The sequence below is a fragment of the Balearica regulorum genome, chromosome 5 (genome assembly GCF_011004875.1).
Source record: "Balearica regulorum gibbericeps isolate bBalReg1 chromosome 5, bBalReg1.pri, whole genome shotgun sequence".
Lineage (NCBI taxonomy): Eukaryota > Metazoa > Chordata > Aves > Gruiformes > Gruidae > Balearica > Balearica regulorum.
In genome coordinates this window covers 69,998,534-70,020,732 of record NC_046188.1, presented here as the reverse complement: position 1 = coordinate 70,020,732, position 22,199 = coordinate 69,998,534, and the positions used below count along the sequence as shown (strand labels likewise).

At 56.5% G+C, this 22,199-nt stretch overlaps 2 protein-coding genes across 8 annotated transcripts in view; one reads left to right on the top strand and one right to left on the bottom strand.

The window, feature by feature from the left end:
* Positions 1 to 10,493, bottom strand: part of CEND1 (cell cycle exit and neuronal differentiation 1) — a 21,918-nt gene extending 11,425 nt beyond the window's left edge. The window contains exon 1 of one of the 5 annotated variants that reach the window (XM_075755603.1): positions 10,361 to 10,493. The gene's annotated coding sequence lies outside the window, so the exon portion shown is untranslated. Of the gene's footprint in view, positions 1 to 2,686; positions 3,137 to 8,481; positions 8,514 to 8,853; positions 8,976 to 10,209; positions 10,233 to 10,360 lie in introns of those variants that run through there. The other 4 variants (XM_075755607.1, XM_075755604.1, XM_075755606.1 and 1 more) reach the window with 4 other exon arrangements.
* LOC142602165 (NACHT, LRR and PYD domains-containing protein 3-like) lies at positions 10,114 to 22,199 on the top strand. Of its 3 annotated transcripts, none has more exons than XM_075755519.1 (8): positions 10,114 to 10,218; positions 16,732 to 17,119; positions 17,796 to 19,494; positions 20,051 to 20,185; positions 20,652 to 20,822; positions 21,070 to 21,243; positions 21,346 to 21,516; positions 21,672 to 22,199. In XM_075755519.1, the coding sequence occupies exons 2-8, from the start codon at positions 16,837 to 16,839 to the stop codon at positions 21,922 to 21,924; spliced, it is 2,886 nt and encodes a 961-aa protein (XP_075611634.1). In that variant the 5' UTR covers positions 10,114 to 10,218; positions 16,732 to 16,836; the 3' UTR covers positions 21,925 to 22,199. The 3 variants fall into 3 exon arrangements, with proteins under 3 accessions (XP_075611634.1, XP_075611636.1, XP_075611637.1); XM_075755521.1 differs by having other exon boundaries at positions 16,824 to 17,119; positions 21,672 to 22,197; XM_075755522.1 differs by lacking the exon at positions 21,672 to 22,199 and having other exon boundaries at positions 20,966 to 21,243; positions 21,346 to 21,509.

The following is a 22,199-nucleotide window of genomic DNA, read 5'->3' as shown; positions in this document are numbered from 1 at the left end:
CCAAGGGACCTGCAGCACCAAAATCATGGAAGTCCACAGCTCACGTGCTGCACCAGACATGAAATACACTGAAAAGGCTGTCTGAAAGGCTGGCAGCCAGCCTAGGAGAGCAGTCTGAGCTCCTCCTGTCGCACAGAGATGGGACAGGCACTTCTAGAAAGCTTCTCACAGACCTACCTTACACACCTCCCTTAGAGAGGATGAATTTTAGTTGGGTAGTATTTCCTGAGATGGAGCCTGAAGGCTCCAAAAGGTGTTAGATGATCCAAGCTGGCCAGTTTTGAAATAAACCGTCGAAAAGCGAGAGGCAGATAATCTGCCCCCAGGGTTTCATGTCCAGCATTAAGCAGGGTAGCTGCTACTCTTCCCTAAGATTTTCTATTCGGTCTAGCTCCAAGCTCCTTCAAGGGAATAAACATCAAGCCAGCCCTTCACTTGTTTAAAAACCAGCAATCAAATTCCCCTAGCAGCTCTACACGGGTCAGATCTACTTTGGGTGTAAAGGAGCTTAGCCTCTTCGACCGCAGCTGAGCAATACTTACATTTCTGAGTCGTGATTTTAAACCGTTTTGGAAACCCAAACACCACCACTCTCCCCTCGTGCTCCACTGAAGCTGTATCATACACGTGGGCATCTTGTACCGCACAAACACAATCCCAGGTGCTCCCCAAGCTTCAGATCTTCTCTGTGGCTTGGCAGATAAACATACAGTCCTGGTCAAGTGTAAGACTATTTCCCTCTCCTTGCTCATTTCGTGGTATTTCTGTAGATACCACCTGCCTCACCTTTTCCTTCCTTCTGCCTCCAAAGAGCATTCATACTGCTCTGCTCAGGAGAAGTCCTATGCGGATCCAGGGCTGAAGCTGCACACACTCACAGGACTCTACTCTTCTGGTTTGGGAGCAATTTATCCTCTTTTTACTATTTCTTCGTGCCATCATTGTACTAGAGGTAAGTGGAGCCCAAGACTGAAGCAGTCTTAGAGGTTAAAGCAGAGAGAGTCAGATTCATCATGTCATAAATATTAAATTACCTGCTTAGTCGCTTTGATATCAATTAGCTGGGCTACTCACACGTTCTCTAGTATTTGTGCAGTTATAGTATATGAACCACACATTAAACTTTTGCTGCTTTCCCAAGGAAAGCTCCATGCAGCCTGTGGAAATGGTAGGGGTAAGTAAATCGTGGAGGGGGAAGCTGGCCTCTGCTGAGAAATGGGGACTCTGCACAGCCCAGGTACCTCAGTTTACCACATCCTCTCTTGTTCACGCTCCTCATTGATCAGATCTGGTTTCCAGATTCCTGGAAGCAGGAAAGCTGGTTTTGCTCAGAGCCCACGCTGTGCCGTGGAGCCCTGTCCTGCAGCGCTACAAACAGCTCGTTAAAGAATGGCTTGATTTCTAAGTGAGTTTCCACTAAAAGCCATGCAAGCCCCTCACGCAGATTAGAAAAGGTTTTTAAAAGGTGTAGAAACCAAACTAAGCTGAAAATCAATATCAGCAGTTCTTAAGTGTCCAGGTGAAAGTGCTTTCTGTCAGTGGTTTTCCATCCCTGGAACCAGCCACGGAGTTACCCAGCACCTCTCCAGACCCTCTGGCTCGGTTGAGCTGATGCTGTCAAACCCTGCACCCGTGATGCTCAAGCACCCTTCCTGCCCCACCAGCTGCAGCACAGCTGCCAGCGTCCCTGGCAGGGTTAGCATCGTGCTGGCTTGCAGCCATCCATGCTGTCCTCCTCCAGACCCAGGGCGCTCACACAGCAGCACATCCTCTCCCATCACAACACTTAACCCTCTTCTGTGTGTTGTTAGCCACCTCTCCCAAGCAGACTCCCCACCTTGGGTATCATCCCCTCTTTCCTTTCGCTCTCCTTTCCCTAATCCAGTCCTGTGCTCTCAAGGACGCGTGCTCATCTTTAAGCACCTCCGTGTGCCACAGACTGAGAAGAAAGGTGCTTTCCTCATTTTCAAAAACTACGCCTGCACATACAGGTGTGAGGGTTTTTTCCCCCCAGCCCTTTGTCTCCTCTTCCCTCATTCCATCACTCAAAGTTTTTCTCTAATGGCCTATTTCTCCACCTTTGCTTTCTTCTTTATAGCTCCTCATCTATTTATTCCTTCCTTCTCTCTCCTCCTCAGTTGCTGTCTCCGCCTGTCTACCCATTCCTCCCCCTTCCAGCTCCCCCTCTGCCTCCCACACAGCAGCACTTGAGAACAAGGTTTTGTGAGAAAGAAGCTTCATTTCCCCCCATGCTATTTCTTTGTTTAGCAAACTGTGCCTTTTCAGGGAGGTTTTCACTTGCCAGCAGCTAACCAGCTCTTTCCCAGGCTGGGAAGAGGGAGCAGAAATCACAAAACCAGCGATCAAGGAGAAAAAGGAAAAGAACTCCTCTCCAAATCCCTGCTGCTGCAGGACACAGCACACAAACACCGCAGCCCTCCCGGGATGCTTCTGCTGGTGGCAGCTCTCAAGGTCGGCGCAGACTCACCAGCGCAACAAGCTGGCCCCAGCCGAAGCAACAGGGCCCACGTAAGGAACGGCTTTCCTCGGCTCCTGAAGGGCACCTTTAATGCCTCAACCTCCCCCAGATTAGCAAATACATCTATTCATCTGTCTCCTGTGTGCGCAGAGGAAAGCTGCATCAATCCTGCACCGAATGGAGAGGATGAGTCATTGTTAGCTTTACCATAGCACATCACCGTTAGAAGGTCCTCTTCCCTCTGCAGAGACCAGCCCCAAGCCCTACGATCTTCCCCACGTTGTTTCAAGGAAAAGCCAGCATCTTTGCAAGACTGAGCAGCTGCTCGGCGTGGGGTCTGGGCTACAGATGTGCGTAAGGTCACAGCAGTGCTGAGCGCAGGCTCACACAGAGGGTTTTCCCCTCCTCCATGAAAAGGAGACCATTTCCAGGGGGTCCTCAACTGCCACACTGACAGGCTGTCAGCAAGAAAGAATTCAACCAAGACAGTGGGGTTACGTATCTGAAGTTATACTTGCAACACAAGTCCATCCTCATGCTCCAGGTGTCCTCCAGTTGAAAACATCCATCTCAAACAGCCACTGACCACGTCTGACCTGCAGCAATGCTGTGCAGAAAGAGCCCGAGACAGCAGGAAAGACCTTATATATCCTCAAATCTTCTTCCTTAACCCCCGCTTCACTTGTCATTCCCACCTGTCTGGGAAAAAAGGCAAGAAGGTTTGCCTTTTTGGGGTGAAGAGGAGAGCTCTAACCACCAAAGCCCCGTTCTCTTACGTAGCACAGCCCGTGTTGGCTTTTGGGCAGAGAATTAAACGCGTCCCTATTACTCAGGAAGCATTAACGCTTCTGCCAGCCTCACCTCCACTACCAGCCCCCAAGCAGCTGAACCATGGCAAGACCATCCCGCAACTCCACGTTGCTTGAGCCAGGCATGGTAGCAGCCTGCTTAACTCCCACGGCTTGGGGACGGGTCATCTGCAAGGAGATGAGGTGAGCGACCAAGCCTGCTCTCCATTCCCTTCGAAATCCCGTAGCTGGAAGTCAGTGAGAGTTGAAAGCACTCAGCAGCGCTGGAGGAGATGGCTTGTGCCTCTCTGGACCCAGCCCCTCATTCACAAAGCTAAGGGAGGACTTTGAACCAACGTGGTCCTCATCGTATTCTTCAGTGAATTGCTCTTACACCATCACAGTGAAAGGTTTTCAGTGTCATGGAGGAAGAACGCACGCTGAATACCAATTAATTTTGGGTCCCTTCAGCGGGTTCTGTAAGTCTCAGCTGGCACGCTTGCATTTGGTCATTTAAGCCCAAACTGGCTTTCTAAGGGACAGAAAATGGCCCTCTTCTCAGACAGCTTCCCTTTGGTGAGTGCAATTTGCACCTGCCCAGACCGGCTCACAGCTTTGAATTACCATCACAGATCCAGGCGCCAGCACCAGCTGGTAGGTGACGAGCAGGTAATTTTGAACTGAAATCTGCAGATTTTGCTCCTGCGGCAGTCTGCGCACGTAAACAGCAAAATTAGAATTTGGCCACTTCAAAGAGGCACCTGAAAAATAAATAACTTCCTGAAAAGGGAAAGAGAAAAACCCAAAAAAGCAGCAGTGTTGTGACTACAAGAGGTAAGGCAGCTTGGAGCTGAAGCGACTGGGACCAGGCTGTTAGAAATTGGGGGTGTTACTGGGGGGATCAAGTGCTGCCACAGGCTTCCTGTGCGACCCTCGCACGTCGCAAACTCTCCCCAGCACCTCGTGAAAATTGAATCTATGCGATACAGGGGGCTGAACTCACCCACGCGAGACCCTCAGATGGAAGACGGCGTGGTCGTATGGACTGTTACCATCAAAGAGTGGTCAGAGGAAGTTCACAGCTGGAGGACACGGCTAAGGTGAGTTCATGATGTGCTGAGTGACAGGTAGCCCTTTCCGACAGGTTAAGGCTTCTCCAAAGAGGTCTGAGGTTACTGGCCACAGGGCAATGCCGGTTCAGTCCCACTTGTCATTTTATGGCAAAAGAAATAGGTTGCGGTCAAGCCCATCTGCCGTACGGGGCAGTGATGCGCAAGGGCTGGAAGGATTTGGGATCAGTCCCCTGCCCCATCCCAGCCTCCTGCTCCAACCGAGCAGCAGATTTTTTTTCCCAGTGCTTCAACTCCTCGCTTCCCACAGGGACAAGCAGCATTTCTGCCCCTCTCTGAGCTGCTGGGGGAACAAACACGTTAAAGGCGGTGAGATGCCGGGTAAGCACCTGAGATAAGCCAGAGCGGAGTAGTGTGACTAAGCCTTTTCCTCCAGCTCCAAGAAGTGCCGTGAAGACAGATGAGGTAATGCAACGCCTCTCGGTATTACCATAAATATTAAAACAGCTTTACGTAAGGAGCTTGTGTTCGTTCCGTTGCCGTAGGCAGCTCCCCGAGGAGGATTTTTAGCTCCCTTATGGTCTATTTTGGCCCCCCGCCCCGCTCCTGACGCAGTGCCCAGCAAATGTGATAAAACACAACGCAAGCACAACGATAGCGGGAGTCGCTTGTCATCGATGCTTTTAAAACAGCCTCAGCGCACCAGGGCCGGGCTGTGCAGGGAGACTCCTGCTTTGGCCAGCCCTCCCAAAGCCAAGCCTGGGAGACAGCAGCACCAACGTTACAGCAAACGCTGATGAGATATTTATGAATCCTTCTCCCAATCTGTTGTTTGCTGCTCCCAACATTCCTCCCCCCCCCCCGCCCCAGCCCTGGATTAAACGTTTCCCTCTCAAGATTCCCTTTGAATCTTGATTTGGAGAGCGTCAGATGCTGAAAGTGTTTTAACAGGCAGCGGCTTCAAATCGCTGCCACAGGGGGAGATTTGCCAGCAAAGCCCCCGCTCCACGGCTGCGTCACTGCTGCGGCTGCACCGACACCCAGCACTCCCGTCACCGGTCCAGCGGTGCCGGCGATGACCAAAACCACGACCGTCACCACCAGAGCACGGCCAGCCTGGCAGGACCCTGCCCCTCGCTCCCTGCGCCACCGTGACGCGTCACCTCTCTGCTAGCCCGGGCGACGCATCAGCGGTCCGATACACACCTGGCACCAAGGCGAGATGCGGGAACGGGACGGGCTCCCCCGGCCCGGCAAACCGGGCTTTGCCTGACACCTGCAAAGGGCACAGCTGTGGGGTGCCGAACCTGGGCACCCCGGCGGGACACCGCAACCGCGCAGAGATGGGGCAACGTCCCGGCTTGCGATGCAGATGCCAGCGTCCTCTCCAGAGGCTGCCCTGCCACAGCCCCCCGCGCGGGTGACGCAGCATTTCGGAGCCCCGCAGCCAGCCCCGAGATGCTCCCCACCAGCATGAGCCCAGAAAAAGGCTAAATGGCCTCTTTCTACAGCACGGCTTCCGCAGGAGATGACATCCGAGCCAAGCGTCACATCGGCAAGCCACGCTTGTCCTGACCCCAAAGATCTCGCTGGGATGGACGTGGCAGACATTTTATTCTGAGAGACGGAGGCGACGTCGCAGAGACGCGCCGTACTCCTGCCACCGGCTTTACTTCTGTTCTTCATTTTTTAAACCCAAACCACAGCTCTAACCTGCGCCGTTCAGGCACTCTGCCCGTACACGGCCACCTACGTGGCCAAAAAAAAACCCCAAACACACTCCGCGTTTTTATTCCGTTATCTTCTCTCACCCTATGTGAAAATAAAGCACTAAGAGCAGTTAGAAATGGTAAACCAACTGACTCTGCCCTCAAACCTGCAGCACTGGGGGAAGAACAGCGTGCTGCTGTTTCACCCTGCCCCATTTCTCTCCGGCAATGCAGGCTGAAAAGCACTTGCAGCTCCGTTCAGTTTTTTGCCCGTGACTGTTAAAAATATACAGGCTGCTGCGAAAAAACCCCAACCGAGCCCGCTCCTTCCCCCCCTCCATCGGTGTTCACCATGCAGGGTCCCAAAGGCGCAGCTCATCACCCAGACGCCGCGCTGCCTGGTGCGGACGCAAACCCGACACAAACCCCTTTCTCGTGCCTCGGCTCCCCAGCTGCCCCAAAACCCGGCAGAAATCAGGAAAGCGTTCCCAAAAAAGCCTGGGGAAAATAGAAGATTTTGCCTCAATCTCTCCAGCGGTGCCAATCGCGTGCTCTGAGCGATGTCTGTAGTTACACCCGGCACAGACCTGACCGGCTGTCAGCAGAAGTCACACCCGGCGAGGCTGTACCACCTGCCCCGTCACCCGCTCAAGCGATGCCTCGTGATGCGGCTGGACCGGCTGCGCTCCAGCCACAGTTTACGGCAAAGCTCTTTCTAGAATAAGAGAGAATCCGGAAATGTTTTGCTGGGATTAGGTTGGAAATAGCCTTCTGCTGCAAAGCCTGGCTTCTCGGGCTTGTAACGCTGTGCACGGGTCCCCGAAGGGCGACTGTTGTAACTGAAACATTTTCAGAGCATCTCACTTTGCTACGCTCTGTCCTAGCTTTAATCCTGGGGTTGAGCCCCCCTCAAACAGAAGCAAATACTGGTTTTCCACTTTATAGTTTGGGGGTTTTTTTGTAGTGGAACAAGATCGCAGCTTTTACCCTTCAAAAATCATGAGGTGTTAGATCTTAAGGCTCTCCCTGACAGGACTGAGCATCACTCACCCCAAGACAGAAATTTAGGGGGACAAAGCAAAGGGTTTTCAGCCAGGATTACATTTCCCCATGCAGCTGTTTGGCAGGACACCGGATGGAAGCACTGAGTAGCTTCAGTGGGGAACCATTCGGAAGACGCGGTGGAAGGTGCGCAGCAAGCACCACGAACCACAAAGCTTTAACCCACAAGCGTGACGTCTCACAGGCAGGGACGTACGTCTGGGTGCATCCTACATCCCAGACCGCTGTGCCACCCCTGCATCCCACCCTGGGCTTGGCTTTTGCTACGCTCGGCGTTTCGCAAACACACTCGTCGTGTTTCTTTGTGACGTTTTTCCAGCCCTCCCAGCGCCAGCAGCTCTGTGGCACTGGGGACGAGTTGCTGCACCGACAGGTTGCACACCCCTTCCTGGGGACAGGCTGGCACCTCCTCTGAGACCAGAAGGGAGGCCACCAGAGCTAAAAGCCGCAGCAGAAGCTGGCCCAGCAGCCTGCTGTTGCAGCCCAATATTGCCCTCTCGAGCTCGGCATTGACACCCCCTCCTCCATCACCCGGAGGCCCACGCTGCTTTCGGCTCTGCCCAGCTGCCTTCCCAGAGAGCTGCTGGCTCCAGGAGGGAGGTTGCTGCCACCCCAAAACTCTTGGGTCTCCCCAAGGAATAGATAAGCCATTCCCCATAACATCCATCCTAACGCCCAGGCTGGGGCCACGGGACAGGTCTCGGTTCTCCGCTCAGCGATGCCACCTCGGGAATAACGTGGCAGACCTTTCTGCCTCCTCTTGGTGCTCCTCTCCGCCAAAGCCCTGCTCTTTCTGCTGAGCCTGCCAGCCCTTGGGAAACCACCTTAGCCCAGAGGGTTCCAGTTTGGGGTGCTGCTCCCCGAGCAGCCAGGAGCTGGTACCCAGATGCAGAAGGCTGATTGCCTTTTTAACAGATCGATGCTTTTAAGGCTGTGACAGTCAGCGAGTCCTCCATCTCTCAAATTCAATATCCACAAGCAAAAAAAAGATGAGGGTTATCTCTGATAAATAAATATCTGTAAAACAGCCCCAACCACTGCAGTAAGCGGCAGCAAATTTAACAGCCCTCTGCAGCTTACAGGCATCCTAAACCCATCCCTTCTGCCCGATGCGGGATTGCACCGGGCTTTTATGGCATCACCCCCCCCCCCCCCTTTGTGGCTCAGCTGCGGCCAGTAAAAGATTACAGAGGCAATTCTGCACGTGCAGAGCCAGGTCCTGAATCCGACAGCGTGCAGATCTGCAGGGCATCCGCCTGAAAACTGTTGCCTTGCAGCTGAAATGGAAGAAGCCACCGCAGGCTGATGAGGGGCCAATTCAGCACAAGGCAGTGACCTTCCTGGCACGCTCCGAGGTAAAACCCATCGCTTACCTTGTGCGGCAAAACCAGAGCGCTCTCCTTCCCTGCAGAAAGGGGGGGGAAGGATCCGGGGAAGGATGGCCAAAGCTCCTCCAGCACAGAAACGCTTGCTCAGAGAGCTCCATCCCTCCCCTCTGCCCGTCCGTCTGTCCCCACACCCGACCAAGGATGGGGAGAGCGTGCCAGAGCGCTCGCCGGTGCCTGGTCCCAGCAGCCTGCCAGCAGGGGGGATGGATGTGGGAGGATGAATATCTGCATTTAGGAGAATTCTGGATATTTCACACACACACACACACACACACACCCATCCTGCAATATCACTGGGTTAGCGGCTGGTGTTGGGCACTGTGAGAAAGGAAAGATGGAAAATGCTGAAGGTCAAACCTCTGAAGGTCAGACTTTTGGAGGTCAGAGCTGAGCTGGAGCAGGGAGCTCAATCCGGTGTAGTCCATCCTCCCTCCTGACAGCATCCTGCCCAAGCCCCACCCAGGAAAACGGGGCAGCAATGGCGAGGGCTTCCTCCCGTTACCCCAATGCCAAAGTTTTGCCGGGCTGACCTCGTCTCAGGAATAAAATTCCTCTTCCTTCCCACCCCCAGCCCCATCAGAAGCTACCAGATGGTCACAGAGAACTAAGCAGGAGCAGAGACCAAATCAACAAGTCCCTGCAAACACACAGGGCGCGGACAGATGCCGAGAGGCAGGACATCAGACTGAAAAGCCCGAGACGTCTCCCCTCCCCACGGATTTCATCCCTGAAAGCACACACCTTGAAAGAGGACCCCTGGTCTGGTGTCCTCCTCCTCCTCCCTCCCGCTCGTTTGGTGCGATCTTTTCCCCATAGCTTAGAACAGGCAGCATTGCCTCCGTCATCTCTCTCCATTTTGGTCTTTTTTGGGCAGATTTCCCTTTGTGAGCTCCTTCCCAGCACAAAGCGGGGGCCATATCAAAAGATACCCCTTTGATATCGAAGCTCCGCTGCCTAACAGAACAAACCCCCGGCTCCTTCCTTGGGAAAGGCGAAGCCAGCAAGCCTGCCGGCTCCTGCCGGTGCCTGCTCCGCTTCGGCACTGACAGCAATTAAACCCATCCAGGCAGAGCGAAGGGAAAACAAATACCACCGCCCATGCAGACGGGAGAGGAAACGCAGCTGGAAACCTGATCGGAACCTTCCAGGGAGGTGTACAGGTTTTCCTGCCAAGGCTGGAAGGTTTCAGCTGCGGATGCTGCTTCCCCTCCTCCCTCCCAGCAGCCCTGTTTCCGGCACATGGCCGACTCCGCTTCTCCCTGCTCGGAGCCTTTCTGCCTCCGGAGCGCTTCTGCGGCATCAAACCGCCCCCCCCCCCCCCACCGTCTCCATCCCGGGGCTGTGTGTCCCCCTCACTGAAGCCAGGAGCGGGCAGCCCAGCTCGGATCCCAGCACATCCCCGCAAAGGCAGCAGAGGAGATCGCAGGTACAGGCAGGCAGCAGGCAGGCAGCAGGCAGGCTCCCACGCACTCGCGTTTGTGAAAATGCCTTCTCTGACTGCCTGACCTTCAGGGAGCAGGAGAGAGGAGCTGGGGTGGGAAGGGAGCTGCTTGGGGGTGGCCATCCTCCCTGTGCTCGTTGGTTTGGGTTACAAAAAGCGCCGTTGCCTCTGAACAGGGAGAAGGGCGCAGGCAGGCCCTCTCGCTTCCCAACCCGCCGGCATGGCGGCCCCCAGCCTTCATCCCAGGCAGCTGCAAGGAGGCAGACACTCACCTTGACCAGGTAGACCCGCGTCTCTATTTCGCTACGTCACCCCGAGAACGAACGCCGCGCGTGTCCCCGCCGATAGCGAGGGTCCCCCGGCAGCTCTGCCCCCTCGCCCCCCCAGGTGCCGGCGTGCGTGGAGGAAAGAGGCAGCCCTTACCTTCTGTCCTCCGGCTGCACGACTCACACCTTGGGAGCTGGCTCTTGCGCAGAGAGGAGGGAGGGAGGAAGGCAGGGAGGGGGGGGAACTTGGGAGTTTCCCACAATGCACCTCTGCAGACTGCATAAAGATGGAGAATGGGGGGGGGGGGCGGGGGAACAGCGCTCCAATCCGGAGGGAAGGGCTGGGATTTGGGGGGGGGGGACGGACACAGGATGCTGGGAGGGGAGGGCAACAGGGCAGCTCCATCTCCACGTCCCCTGTTATTTGGGGCTTAGCCGTGGCTTGCTGGCTTGGCAATTCAGGGCTGTCCCTGCAGCACTGAGCCCCCCCCCACCGCCGCCTGCTTTGCTCGTTTGCTCCTCCAAAGCCTGCCTGGATTTGCAGCGATCATGGCGAATGTAGTCACAAAGCTGGGGGGAACATACTGGGGAAAATGGGAGGGAGCCAGCCTGATAAATTGGGATGCTTGTGTGTAGAGTCGTGGAACATCATTCTCACACTAAATCCAAAGCACAGCACTATACCCATTGCTAGGAAGAAAATTAACTCTATCCCAGCCAACCCCAAGACAATATACCAGAGAAAAAAGGAGTACGGGGCTCCCCCCGCCCAGGATAAGGGATTTCTGAGCGTGACGATGCCCCAGCAGCGCGTCAAGGGGCTGCAATCTGTCTCGCCAAGGAGAAGCTCTGCATGGCGGAGGGAGGGAACTAAAACGCTGCGTCTCGGGGTAGTTTTGCACCAGCTCTGCTTCCCATCTGCTTCCCCTTAGGAAAGTCCCGCAAGGTCCATGAGGGATTGCGGGCAGCCCACGGCTGGCTCGGAGCTGGGCACGCAGCCCATGCCCCGCTGCGGAGCGCTGTCAGACATCCAGCCAGGCTGTGCCAGGCACGCAGCCCCCTCCTTCGCCGCAGCGGTACGTTGGGTTAAAGCAAACAGCCCTCCCCGGCACAGCCTCACCTCCTCCGGCCAGGCACGGGTCTCAAATCCACAACACTCGGGTCAAATCCTGCTTGTACCCCAAAGTGCGGCCAGGTCCTGGGACTGTCTAGAGCTCTTTTAGCCCCATTTTCTCAGGAAATAGGGACTCTCTGACGCTTGCCCGTCTTCCCCCATACAGTTACTTGGGACCCGCTGACCAGCTTCATACAATTCCATAGAAAGTATAGACACCTTAAGGAGACTATACCCAGAAATCCATAAGAAACCAAGTTTCTCAGCTTAGCCACTCGCAGAACAACTCACTTCTGTGGCCACTGTGTTTTCCTCCCTCCCCTAAACAGCCGCCAAGCGACGGCTCAGCCCCAGAGTTGGTGCAGTAGGGCAGAAACTCCAGAGAAAAATCAGTATTTTCTTCCTTGACCTTCTCTGACTGTGCCGAACTGCCCACAAGAGCCAAGCCAGTGTGCGCGTCACCTACGCCAGCATACTTAAAAATACTCAGGCCGCTTAAATCCTACTGTAAAGAAAAATTCAGCTGCTTCCCCCTTCTGACTCCTCCCAAGTCTGCTGATCTATAGACAGCAGCAGAGAGGGGCGACATTTCTGCAAAGCTTGTGAAAACCTGTGATTTACTGCGGGGGGAGACACCCAAACCGCTGCTCCCAGGACTCATGAAAACCTTTTTGCCACTTCTACGTCAGGCAGAAATATCCTCGGCCCCTGCGCCTCCCCTCAGCGTTGCAGGAGGGAGGAGGGAGCCTCCTGCAAGCAGAAATCACCGGCTCCCATCCCCAGAGCCTGGATGAGCTGAGGCCAGCGGGTTCCGGCTGCGATTTCCTTGCATTCACACGTGCTGCCTCTGCCTTCGGAGAGAAACAGCCCCATGGGATGCATTCATACACCCGAGACTTTTTGAACCTGTATTATATACATCAGGTTTTGAATTTTAAATGTGTTTTTACCAATATAGGGGAAAAAAAAAAAAGGCGGGGGGGAAGCAAAGGAAAGGAGCTGTAAAACAAATATACTCACCACTCCCATTGCGGGGAGAAGGAGAAGCCAGGAGAGCAGCACCCAGAAATCCCCTGGCACCCAGCGCTGGGATGGGTCCCCTGCAGCAAGTGGGTCACATCCCCCCCCAACGCGGCATGGGAGAGAGCCAAGCACCGGCGCAGCAAGCAGCACTTCAGATCAAGGCACAGCAAGGCTAAAACAGCTTCTTCAAGGTCAAACGGAGAGGGAAACCTTTAGAAACCGCGCTGCCCGTTTTTCTTTCTCCCTCTCAGCTCGCAGCATAACCCAGGATGAGTTAGCAGGGATAGGAACGGTCCCGGCTCCTGGGGACCCCTCTGCAAGCCCTGCTGGGTGGGGGGGCTCGGTGGCAGCAGCATCCTTGGGAAGGAGCATGGTGCGCCTCACGCTTTCAGGGAGAAACAGTTGTTCCCAGACTTATTTGATGTCCTGCAGGCAGGAGGGGCAGGATGAGGGCAGGCTGCGAGCGGGGAAACTGAGCTAGAGAGATAGCTCAGCCCACGGTGCCACCGAGCCAGGCTCATTTTGGGGGCTGTGAAACCCTGAGCAGACATTGTTTGGGTTGAACCATCTCCCCGTGAGCTCTGTCCTGCCCCAGCACAGCCCGCTGGCCTCGGTGGCCCATCGTCCCTTGCCGCAGCACCTGCACCACGTGCCATCAGCTTGCCAAGGTGCTGGCAGCGAGGACTCTGCTTTTCCCCTTCCTTAAACTCCCCAACGCACCTTAGAACATCCTTTCCCCCTTTCCCAGCTCCCCTCAAAGCCGGCTTTGCTAAGCACACACCCCGAAATACCTTTTTTTTCTCCACCATGCCTGGTTCCAAGGCCAGCCCCACACAAGTCACAGGCAGTCAGTGGCCCCAGCAGCCGAATCCCCCTGGGCCTCGGTCCCGGTTCCCCTTCTCCCCCCCAGGATGGGTTTACCCCCTCCCAACCAACACGCAGGTTCCCTGTTCATAAACCGGGGCTTGAAAAGCAGGAGAGCGGGTCAGAGAGCGGGCTCCCACTCATTGCACCCCTGGACACCAAAACCTCTCTCACCCCTGGCACCGGGAGCCTCTCTCCTCCCCTGGCACCCCAACTGCAACCCACCCGGGACTGGAGAGGGAGGAAAAGGCTCCACGGCAGCAAACCCCTGCGGCCGCTCGGGCAGCGGCCATCTCTCCTTACCTCTGCGCTCCGGGGAAGCGGGATGAAGGACATGGCTCACGGGGGGAGCAGCTTGCAGCAGCCAAAGGTGGGTTTGTGGGTGCAGCAGCCGAAGCACCGGCTTAGCGCCCCGCACGGAAAGCCCCGGCAGGGAAAGCAGAAGCCCACCTGCCCCTGAGGGGCATTAATAACCTCAAAGCCCTGACCGGCCTCACCTGGGACCTGCCCGCCCGCTGCCGGGGGGGCTCTGTTGAAGCTCAGCCCTGGGCTCTCAGTCCCAGGGTGAGGAGTGGTGCAGGGGAGCCTGTCTTCAGCCCTGCCTCCTGCACGGGCTCCAGCTCCACGCTGGAGGCACCTCATCCCCTCAGAGGTACCCTTCAGCTTGTCTCCGGGATGGATCTCGTACGCCCTTCTCCGGTCTTGACTCCAGGAAGGACCTTGTTCCTGGTCCCATCTCCTGCAGGGACCTCTCAGCTCTGCTGTGGCTTTGTCCCTCGTCCCGTCTCTGGCTCCATCTCCTGACCCAGCTCCCCAGGTGCACCCCGAGTCTGGTCCATCCCCTCGCCCTGATCCAGCAGTGCCCACCCGGCGCAGACCTTGCCAGCAGAGGCTGGTCTGATGCTCTCCTCCTGGCAGTGCTAAGTTTCTTTATGCTATTGTTAGCTCCCGCTCATAGCTCGTGTAATTAGCTAGCTCTGCAATAATAATATTTACTTACAAGCAGTCTAGCTTTATACCATATTGCAATTATCATTAATAAAATTTTGCAAACACATAAATGCAATTAACTGAACAGCAGGGTGTATTAAGAGGTACAGAGCAGTATTTCTATGAGACTTCATCCTTTAAAAAGTGTTTTCCATATACCTCCCCATAACCTGACAGTGAGGGCATGTCTTCATCTCCCCGTATGATTTCCAGTTAGCAAAAATGTTTCCCTTTAGCATCAGCAAGGTTATACTTGATACATTTATATATATATATGCTTTATTCTTTCAGCCTTTAACTAATCAAATACTGCTAGGGCTTAATTCTCCATCTCTTTCAAACACTTTTTTTCCTTTCTCGTTTGATTTCCTCCCCTACCCCCTTTGCAAATCCCTCCTATATTTACACGCTTGCTTGAGGGACCGTTACAGGATTCGGTGTCTCTCACTAGGTCTAGCTGCTTCTCCTCAAATTGTTGTCCCGCAAGGCTGATCCTGGGAGCGAATAAACCCACTAAGGTCGTCAGGTTATTTCTATTGTAGAGCATTTTTGCAATGCTTCAACTGTGAGGCCCCAGCCTGGGTGGATCCAGATCTCAAGAGCTGTAATTCTCCGGGCTCCCCCAAGACCTGTAACAGTTTTTATTCCTGGACCCCAAGTTGTTGTTGTTATTATTATTATTATTATTGCTTTAAGTTGTTAGACCAAGCTAAGCAAGACCACAACAGGACGTTTCTCACTATTGTTTTCAGGCTTCCCATGTGCTGTACAATGCATTACATACATTTTTCTTCCCACTGTCTTTCTGAGCTTGTAAAAGAAATCTCATTTTCTTCGTCGCCCATCATGCTTTCTATCCCCTTCTCCAGCTGTACCTCCAGTATTTCATTTGTTTGTGGACAAAGATTATGTTAATAAAGGCATGCGATGGGCTCTGCTTAGAGAGTTTGTTTCTTAATAATGTCTAAAATAGCCTGCACTCTATTTTTTTAAAAATAGTTTCCCCTCTACTTGCTCTCCTGCTTTATTAGCAGCAGCACCGAGGACTATTTTTCAGGTTGCTGTCATTGATGAAGCATACATTTGGTTTATTGCTGGGTTCTTTAAAAAGGACTCTTTAATAATGGGCTCTTCCCATGACTCTGTATCTGTCTCCATCAAAGCTTGTCTCTGGCCTTTCACCCTTTGTAACGGCCTTTGCCTGGTTTCTGTATTACTGACACAAAAAAAACCTGACCATAAAAAAAAATCTAATACAAGTCCACACTCCACCTTCCAATTGCTTTCTAAAATAAGGGGATCTCCACCGCTGCATCAAAAGCCCAATGGTACCTTCACGTCTCCTGGGTCACCCCACAGGACCCGGCACCCATTTGTGCGGGCAGTGCCGGCTGGAAGCCACCCTCCTTACCGACGCCTTCGGCCAGCTGGGAGCCGGCAGAGACGCAGGAGCATCACGCTCTCCCGCTACTGCTCCTCTGAGCTGTGCATCGCTCCTTCCAGCAAACCCCATCCCACTTCCTCACACCTCCTGCTAAATCCTTTAATGCTCTCCAGAGCCCTTCACATCTGTAATCCAGCTGGAGTTTTTCCCCTCTGCCATCACCATTTCCCAAACATCCCCTATTCCTCTGCCTCCTCAGCTCCGGTTTACAGGAAACTAATTCCAGCCAGATCTGCTCCCGAGGAGCCGGGGGGATGGCACTTATCTCCTAAAGACCCGGGAGATTGGAAATGGGGAGGAGAAGAGCGATAGCAGAAATAAGGAACCCCAAAGGAGGAGGAGGAGGAGGAAGAGGAGGAGGAGGGTCCATGACTTTTCTTACCAAGCTAGTAAAAGGCTTGGGGACCCCGAGCAAAGCGCATTTTCTCTGGCAGGGTTGGAAATTCAGGGGTTTTTCAGTTGAACCCACAACCTGTTGTTAGGAGGAGGGTGAGCTGCCAGCACCGGGGAGGCGAGAGGCAGCAGAGGGGCTGCAGCATCCGCGAGCATCAGCGCGCTTTCCCAAAGCCGCCTTTTCTCCCCAAAACCAGCATCTGCCTTGTGGGCTTGTTGCCGGGAATCCTTCAGGTAGGAAATTGCCCACCCGGGTGGTTTTATGGAGGCCGGCTGGCGAGTCGTCCCGCGGCGAGGAAGGAGGAAGGGTGTGCCGGATGTTGGGCTGCCATTGAAAAGCGAAACCTGCCTGCGCGCGGGACGGGGATTTCGGGCAGCGCCTCAGCCCTTCTGGCAGCCACCCACCATCCTGCCGCCCGGTGCGGTGAGTGCATCGCGGCACGGCCGGCCACGCTGCGCCGAGGGACGGTGCGGGCACGGCGGGATGGGGAACCGGCCAGGCGGGGTGGTGGGGACCGGGCTGTCCCCGGGGCCGGAGGGGCTCTGCCCTGAGGGGCTGCAGCTCCCAGTCTGGTTAGAAGCCCCCACGATGCTTTTTGGGGGGCTTTTCTATCTCCTGTGCCGCATCCCGGGGGGGGAATCCTGCAGCCCTGCCGACCTTGCAGAGCTGGGGTGACTGTTCTCAGTCTTTCCATCGCAGGAAGAACCGCGCTGTACAGGACAAACTCGGTGCTCAGCTCCAAAACCTCTTGCCGTGGCACAGCCGGGACTTCTAACCGCTGGTATTTTCAGGTGACATCCTGGCATGGCAGGGGAAGAGTGTGCATTAGCCGTCCTCTTACAAGCACTCCAAGGTCTCGCACCTAAAGACTTTTGGGAGTTTAAGACAAAGTTATCGGAGGTTTGTGCAGAAGGAGGACACAATATCCCCAGGGATTCGCTGGCAAAGGCCACCAAACCTTGCACGCTGGTCAGCTGCATGGGCAAGAACTACAGCGAAGACACCGCCATGGACGTAGCGATTAGGTTGTTCGAAGAGATGAACCAGAGAGACCTCGCTGAGAAACTCCTGGGTGAGAAGGTGAAAGGTAGGAAGCCAGCCTACATTTTGCTTTTCTTTGCCTCTTGTTCCCTTGAGTGGCCTTGGAGACAGATAGAAGTTGGTAAGAGCAGGTTTCGGCTTCCCGGGGAGCCTGGGAACGTGAAGACGTCCCGCTGTGATCCTGTTAGCGTGGGGGCTGTCCTCTTGCTCTCCCCACTTACTGCCGGGCTCCCTCTCCTCCTGGAGAAGAGCCTGCAGCTCTCAGCACCGCCTGGCAGGCAGCTGGGCAGATCCTCTCCTCCTGGGACGGGGATCCAGGGCATCTCTGCAGAGCTCACGTGGGGTAACGCCTTGGAGCCGCAGGCATCCCCGGGAGCAAGAGGGGGACGGTGCCTTTGGCCTCCGGGGCACGAGCAAGAGGGGGACGGAGGCTGCAGGTGGCCCCGGGCAATTGCGTCTGCTCCCACGGTGGATGGGGATTGCAGGGCGGTTAAAACAGGGCTTGATGGATCAGGATGATGGGGGGACGTAGCAGAGAAGGACCCCCCAACTGAACGGAGGCCCAAAGTTCTCACAGACCGATGGCCTTATCCCCTCTGCCAGACTTAGGAAAGCGTTGAAACAAGTGTCCCGTTGGCGTGTCAGGAGCGCGGTTGGGCTGGTTAGGAGCTCCTCGGGAATCCAGCTGTGCTTGGGACTGACTCTGCTTCTCGCCGGTGCAGAGTACAAGCGGAAATACAGAGAGCACGTGGCCCGGGAGTTCCTCCGGTACAAAGATGTGAACTCCTGTCTCGGGGAGAACCTGTCCGTCAGCAGCCGCTACACCAACCTGACCATCGCCAGGAAACCTTGGAGCAAGCGCGGAGGTGAGCATGAAGCTGTGGGCGCCGGCTGTAGATGTGCCGATGTCGGCAACGGAGCAGCCACCGTCACTGCGCAGACGCTGTTTAAACTCGATGAAGATGGGCAAACGCTGCAGGTCGTGGTGCTGGTGGGGGCCCCGGGGATGGGGAAGACAATGACGGTCAGGAAGGTGATGGTGGAGTGGGTGGAAGGGACCCTCTACGCACAGTTTGACTACGTCTTCTGCATAGACTGTAAAGACCTTGCCTTCACCAAGGAAGCGAGCCTGGCAGACCTCATCTCAAAGTGCTGCCCTCACCGGCGAACACCACCGATTGGGAAGATCCTGGATGACCAGCAGAAGATCTTATTAATTTTTGATGGTTTTGAGGCCCTGGGACTTTCCTTGGTTCAGCCCACAGATGAGCTGAGCTCCCACCCCAGAGAAGTGAAGCCCCTGGAAACCACCCTGATGAGCTTGTTGAAGAAGACTCTTCTCCCCAAGTCCTCCTTGCTCATCACCACGAGGCCAACAGCCCTTCAAAGCCTGGGGCGGTGCCTGGAGGGCCAGTATTACGCCGAAATACTGGGATTGTCGGCAGCCATGAGGGAGCAGTATTTCCACAGGTATTTTGAGAACTACAGTGAAGCCGATGCGGCCTTCAGGTTTACCAGGGGCAACGAGATCCTCTACAGCTTGTGCGTCATCCCTGTCATGAGCTGGACCGTCTGCACCATCCTTGAACAAGAGCTTCACAAGAAGAAAAACCTCGTCGAGTGCTCTAAAGCCACCACGCAGATGAGCGTCTTTTACCTCTCCCGGTTAATGAAGTGCAGAAGCAGGGACAACCCGCAGGACCTCCAGCAGTTCCTGCACAAGCTCGGCTCCTTGGCCGCTGATGGCATCTGGAAGCACAAGGTCCTCTTTGAGGAGAGGGAAATCAAGGACCGTGGCTTGGACCAGCCGGACCTTCTCCCCCTCTTCCTCAATGAGGAGGTCTCAAAGAAAGGCCTAGACCATGAGAACACCTACAGCTTCACTCACCTGCACCTCCAGGAGTTTTTTGCAGCGATGTTTTACGTCCTGGAGGACAACGAGGAAATGGTCGGTGACTCGGGGGCTCTCGTGAAGGACGTAAATATGTTATTCGAAAGCTATAGCAAGTCCAGGAAGGATTTGAACTTGATGGTGCGCTTCCTGTTTGGTCTGGTAAGCCAAAAATCAATAGAGTATGCGGACAAAATCATCGGGTGCAGAATTTCACCGCAAGCCAGGGAAGATATGCTGAGGTGGCTTCAGGGGAGGCACAGAGGCATCTCCCATCCCAGCCAAGCACTGAAGGTTTCAGACTTGGACACTTTCCACTTTTTGTTTGAGATGAACGAGGAAAGCTTCGTGCAAAGTGCGTTGGGTCGTTTCACCGACCTAGACTTGCAGGACGTCAACTTGACCCTGTACGACCAAATGGCTCTTTCCTTCTGCATCAGGCAGTGGGCTGAGCTGGGCTGCGTCACCCTCCGGGGATGCTCCTTCGACCAGGACGATCCCGGGGAGGAGCCGCATGCCTCGGTGCCTCGGTAAGTACTGCCCCTCTCTGCTCCAGCAACCCAAAATCGCAAAGAAGTCTCCTTCTCCACCCAAAGGATGGGTTTAGAGGCACTTCAGCTCCTTCCACCCAAAGACCAGCTTGTCCTTTCACTGGGCATTTCATTCCTCAGCGGGGGATGTTTGCCTTTTTCCTGGGGAGAATTGTGGGAGGATAAGGATCACCTGGGCTCCTCCATCCGCTGCATGTGGTGGGATTGGTGGAGACGGAGCATCTCAACTCACCTTCCCCAGCCCGAACGGGCCCATCTGCACCCGGGGGTCACTTTGGCTTCACATCCCCCTTCTCGCATGCGAAGGGCAGATCCCCGGTGCTGAAACGGCAAGTACGCCCCAAGCTTTACCTGAGAGCGGGGTAACTCCAGCAGTAACGCTTGTGATCCTTTGCATCTCCAAAGCCATGGAGGTCCCTCCTGAGGAGCTGGTGGCACGCTCTTCTTCGGGGGTGTGGCGTGCCAGCATCGAAGCCGGGAGCTCCCAGCACCGGTGAGGGTTGCCCGTGCCCCCCGGGGCCCTGTCCCCCTGCAGCTCCGGTGCCTCAGGAGCTGGAGGACGTCCCCATCCCCGTGTCCTCACCGAGCGGCAGCGAGAGGAGCTGCACTCCCCCATCCACCCGCTCTGCCGGGCACTGCGGCACCCGGGCAGCAACCTGCGGGCACTCCGGTAAGAGACCTGCGCTCGGCGCCAAAACCAAAACCACAGCCGCTGGCACAGGGAGGGTGCGAGGCCGGGGCCTGGTCACCCCAGCTGGCTCTGGGGTACGGGTGGGGGGCACCCAAACCAGAGGGGAGCAGGTGGCAGGTGGGTGCTGTACAGGGAGTGGGAGCAGCACAGGGAACACCAACACCCCCCACACTGCCCACCACACCCTGGGGACCACCAGCATGTGGTGGGTGGGGTCCCACCTGCTGATTGGCTGGGCCATGGGTGGGGTCCCTCCATGCGGATTGGCTGTGGGATGTTGGGTGGGGTCCCTCCATGCTGATTGGTGCTGGGTGGGTTCCCTCCATGCTGATTGGACACATGTTGGGAGGATGTGGTCCCTCCATGCTGATTGGCCAGGTGGCAGAGGTGAGCAGCTGGGGGCAGGTGTGATGAGCCCGTCTGTTCTCTGCGGCTCTCCCTGCAGGCTGTGGTGGTGTGGGCTGTCGGAGAGCTGCTGCGCGGAGCTGGCGGCGCTGCTGGCCGAACACCCCAGCCTGGCCCGGCTGGAGCTGGGCGACGGCACGCTGAGCGACGGTGGCGTGCGCCTGCTCTGCGAGGGGCTGCGGCAACCCGGCTGCCGCCTGCGCGTCCTGCGGTGAGTGGCCCCGGGCACCCCACGGGCATCCCCCCCCGGGCACCTCCCAGGCGGCCAAACCCGCGGGCTGGGGCACGGTGCTGGGGAGGTACCCCAAAACCGTCCCTCTGGGATGGCATCGTCCCTCTGCCCCACTCTCCCAGGGCGAGGAGCTTGAAAGCAGTGACACCGGGCTGGGGACCGTCACCGCGGTGGGGTGGCACGGCAGGGGCTGGCCCTGAGGGTCCGTCCTGCTGGTCCCCGGCAGGCTGTGGTACTCCCGCCTCACCAGCGCCTGCTGCGAGGACCTCGCCGCCGTGCTGGGCACCAGCCCGTGCCTGGAAGAGCTGGATTTGTCCTTCAGCGAGGGGCTGCGCGATGCCGGCGTGCAGCTGCTGTGCGAGGGGCTCCGGCGCCGCACCTGCCGGCTGCGGACGCTGCGGTAAGGGGCCGCGGGGCCGGCCGGCGCTCCATCCTTCCCACCCGGAGCGGGTCGCCAACCGGGTGCTCAAACCCCGCGTCCCCCTTTGCCTCGGTCACGCAGGTTGGGGAGCTGCCGGCTGACGGGCGCCTGCTGCCGAGCCCTGGCCGCTTGGCTGGTGGAGAGCCCCAGCCTCGCCTGCCTGGACCTGAGCGACAACGAGCTGGGAGCTGACGGCGTCCTGCAGCTCTGCCAGCAGCTCCGGCATCCCGCCTGCTCGCTGCGGGCCCTGGGGTAAGCCCGCACGTCCCCCTTCCATCCCCGGCGTCCCCGTGCCGGCATTTCGGGCTCGGATGCTGCAGGACGCGGAGGGGGATACCCAGTGTCCCGGAAAGCAGGGAGTGGGTTTTAAGAGCCCTTCTCCTTTTCTCTTCCTTTTGAATTTAAAGACTGAGCACGTCTGGGTTAAACGAGGAAGCGCTGCGGGAGCTGGCTGCCGTGCGGGCGCTGAAGCCCGACCTGAAGATCGGGTACTTCCTCGAGCAGGATGTGCCGCAGGCGGGGGCCATGGCCCGGCTGCCCTTCCACCGCGGGGTCCTGCCCGGCGTGGGGGACCCGGGGGGCAGGAAGGTGCTCCCCGCCTTTAGGAGAGGGGTCCCCCCCTTTGGGAGACGTCCTCGCAACAGCCGGAGCCAGTTCTAGCCCGGTGCTGCCAAAGTGGGGGAAGCCTCCCCGGGTTGGAGCCTGCCCCGTGCGTGGGGGGACAGGGGGTCCCAGGACACCCCCCGGGCCCTTCTCCTTCCTGCCCCGTCCCCACCATGCCCAGGGCTGTGTCTGTGGGTCCAGCTCCTGCCCCACAGCCCCGAGGGGTGGCCGACGTACCCCGGAGCGAGGTGCCAGCCCTGGACGCGAGGCTCCAAGCGTTTTAGTTTCAGGTTTTAATAGAAAAGAGACATTCACGGTGAAAGAATAATAAT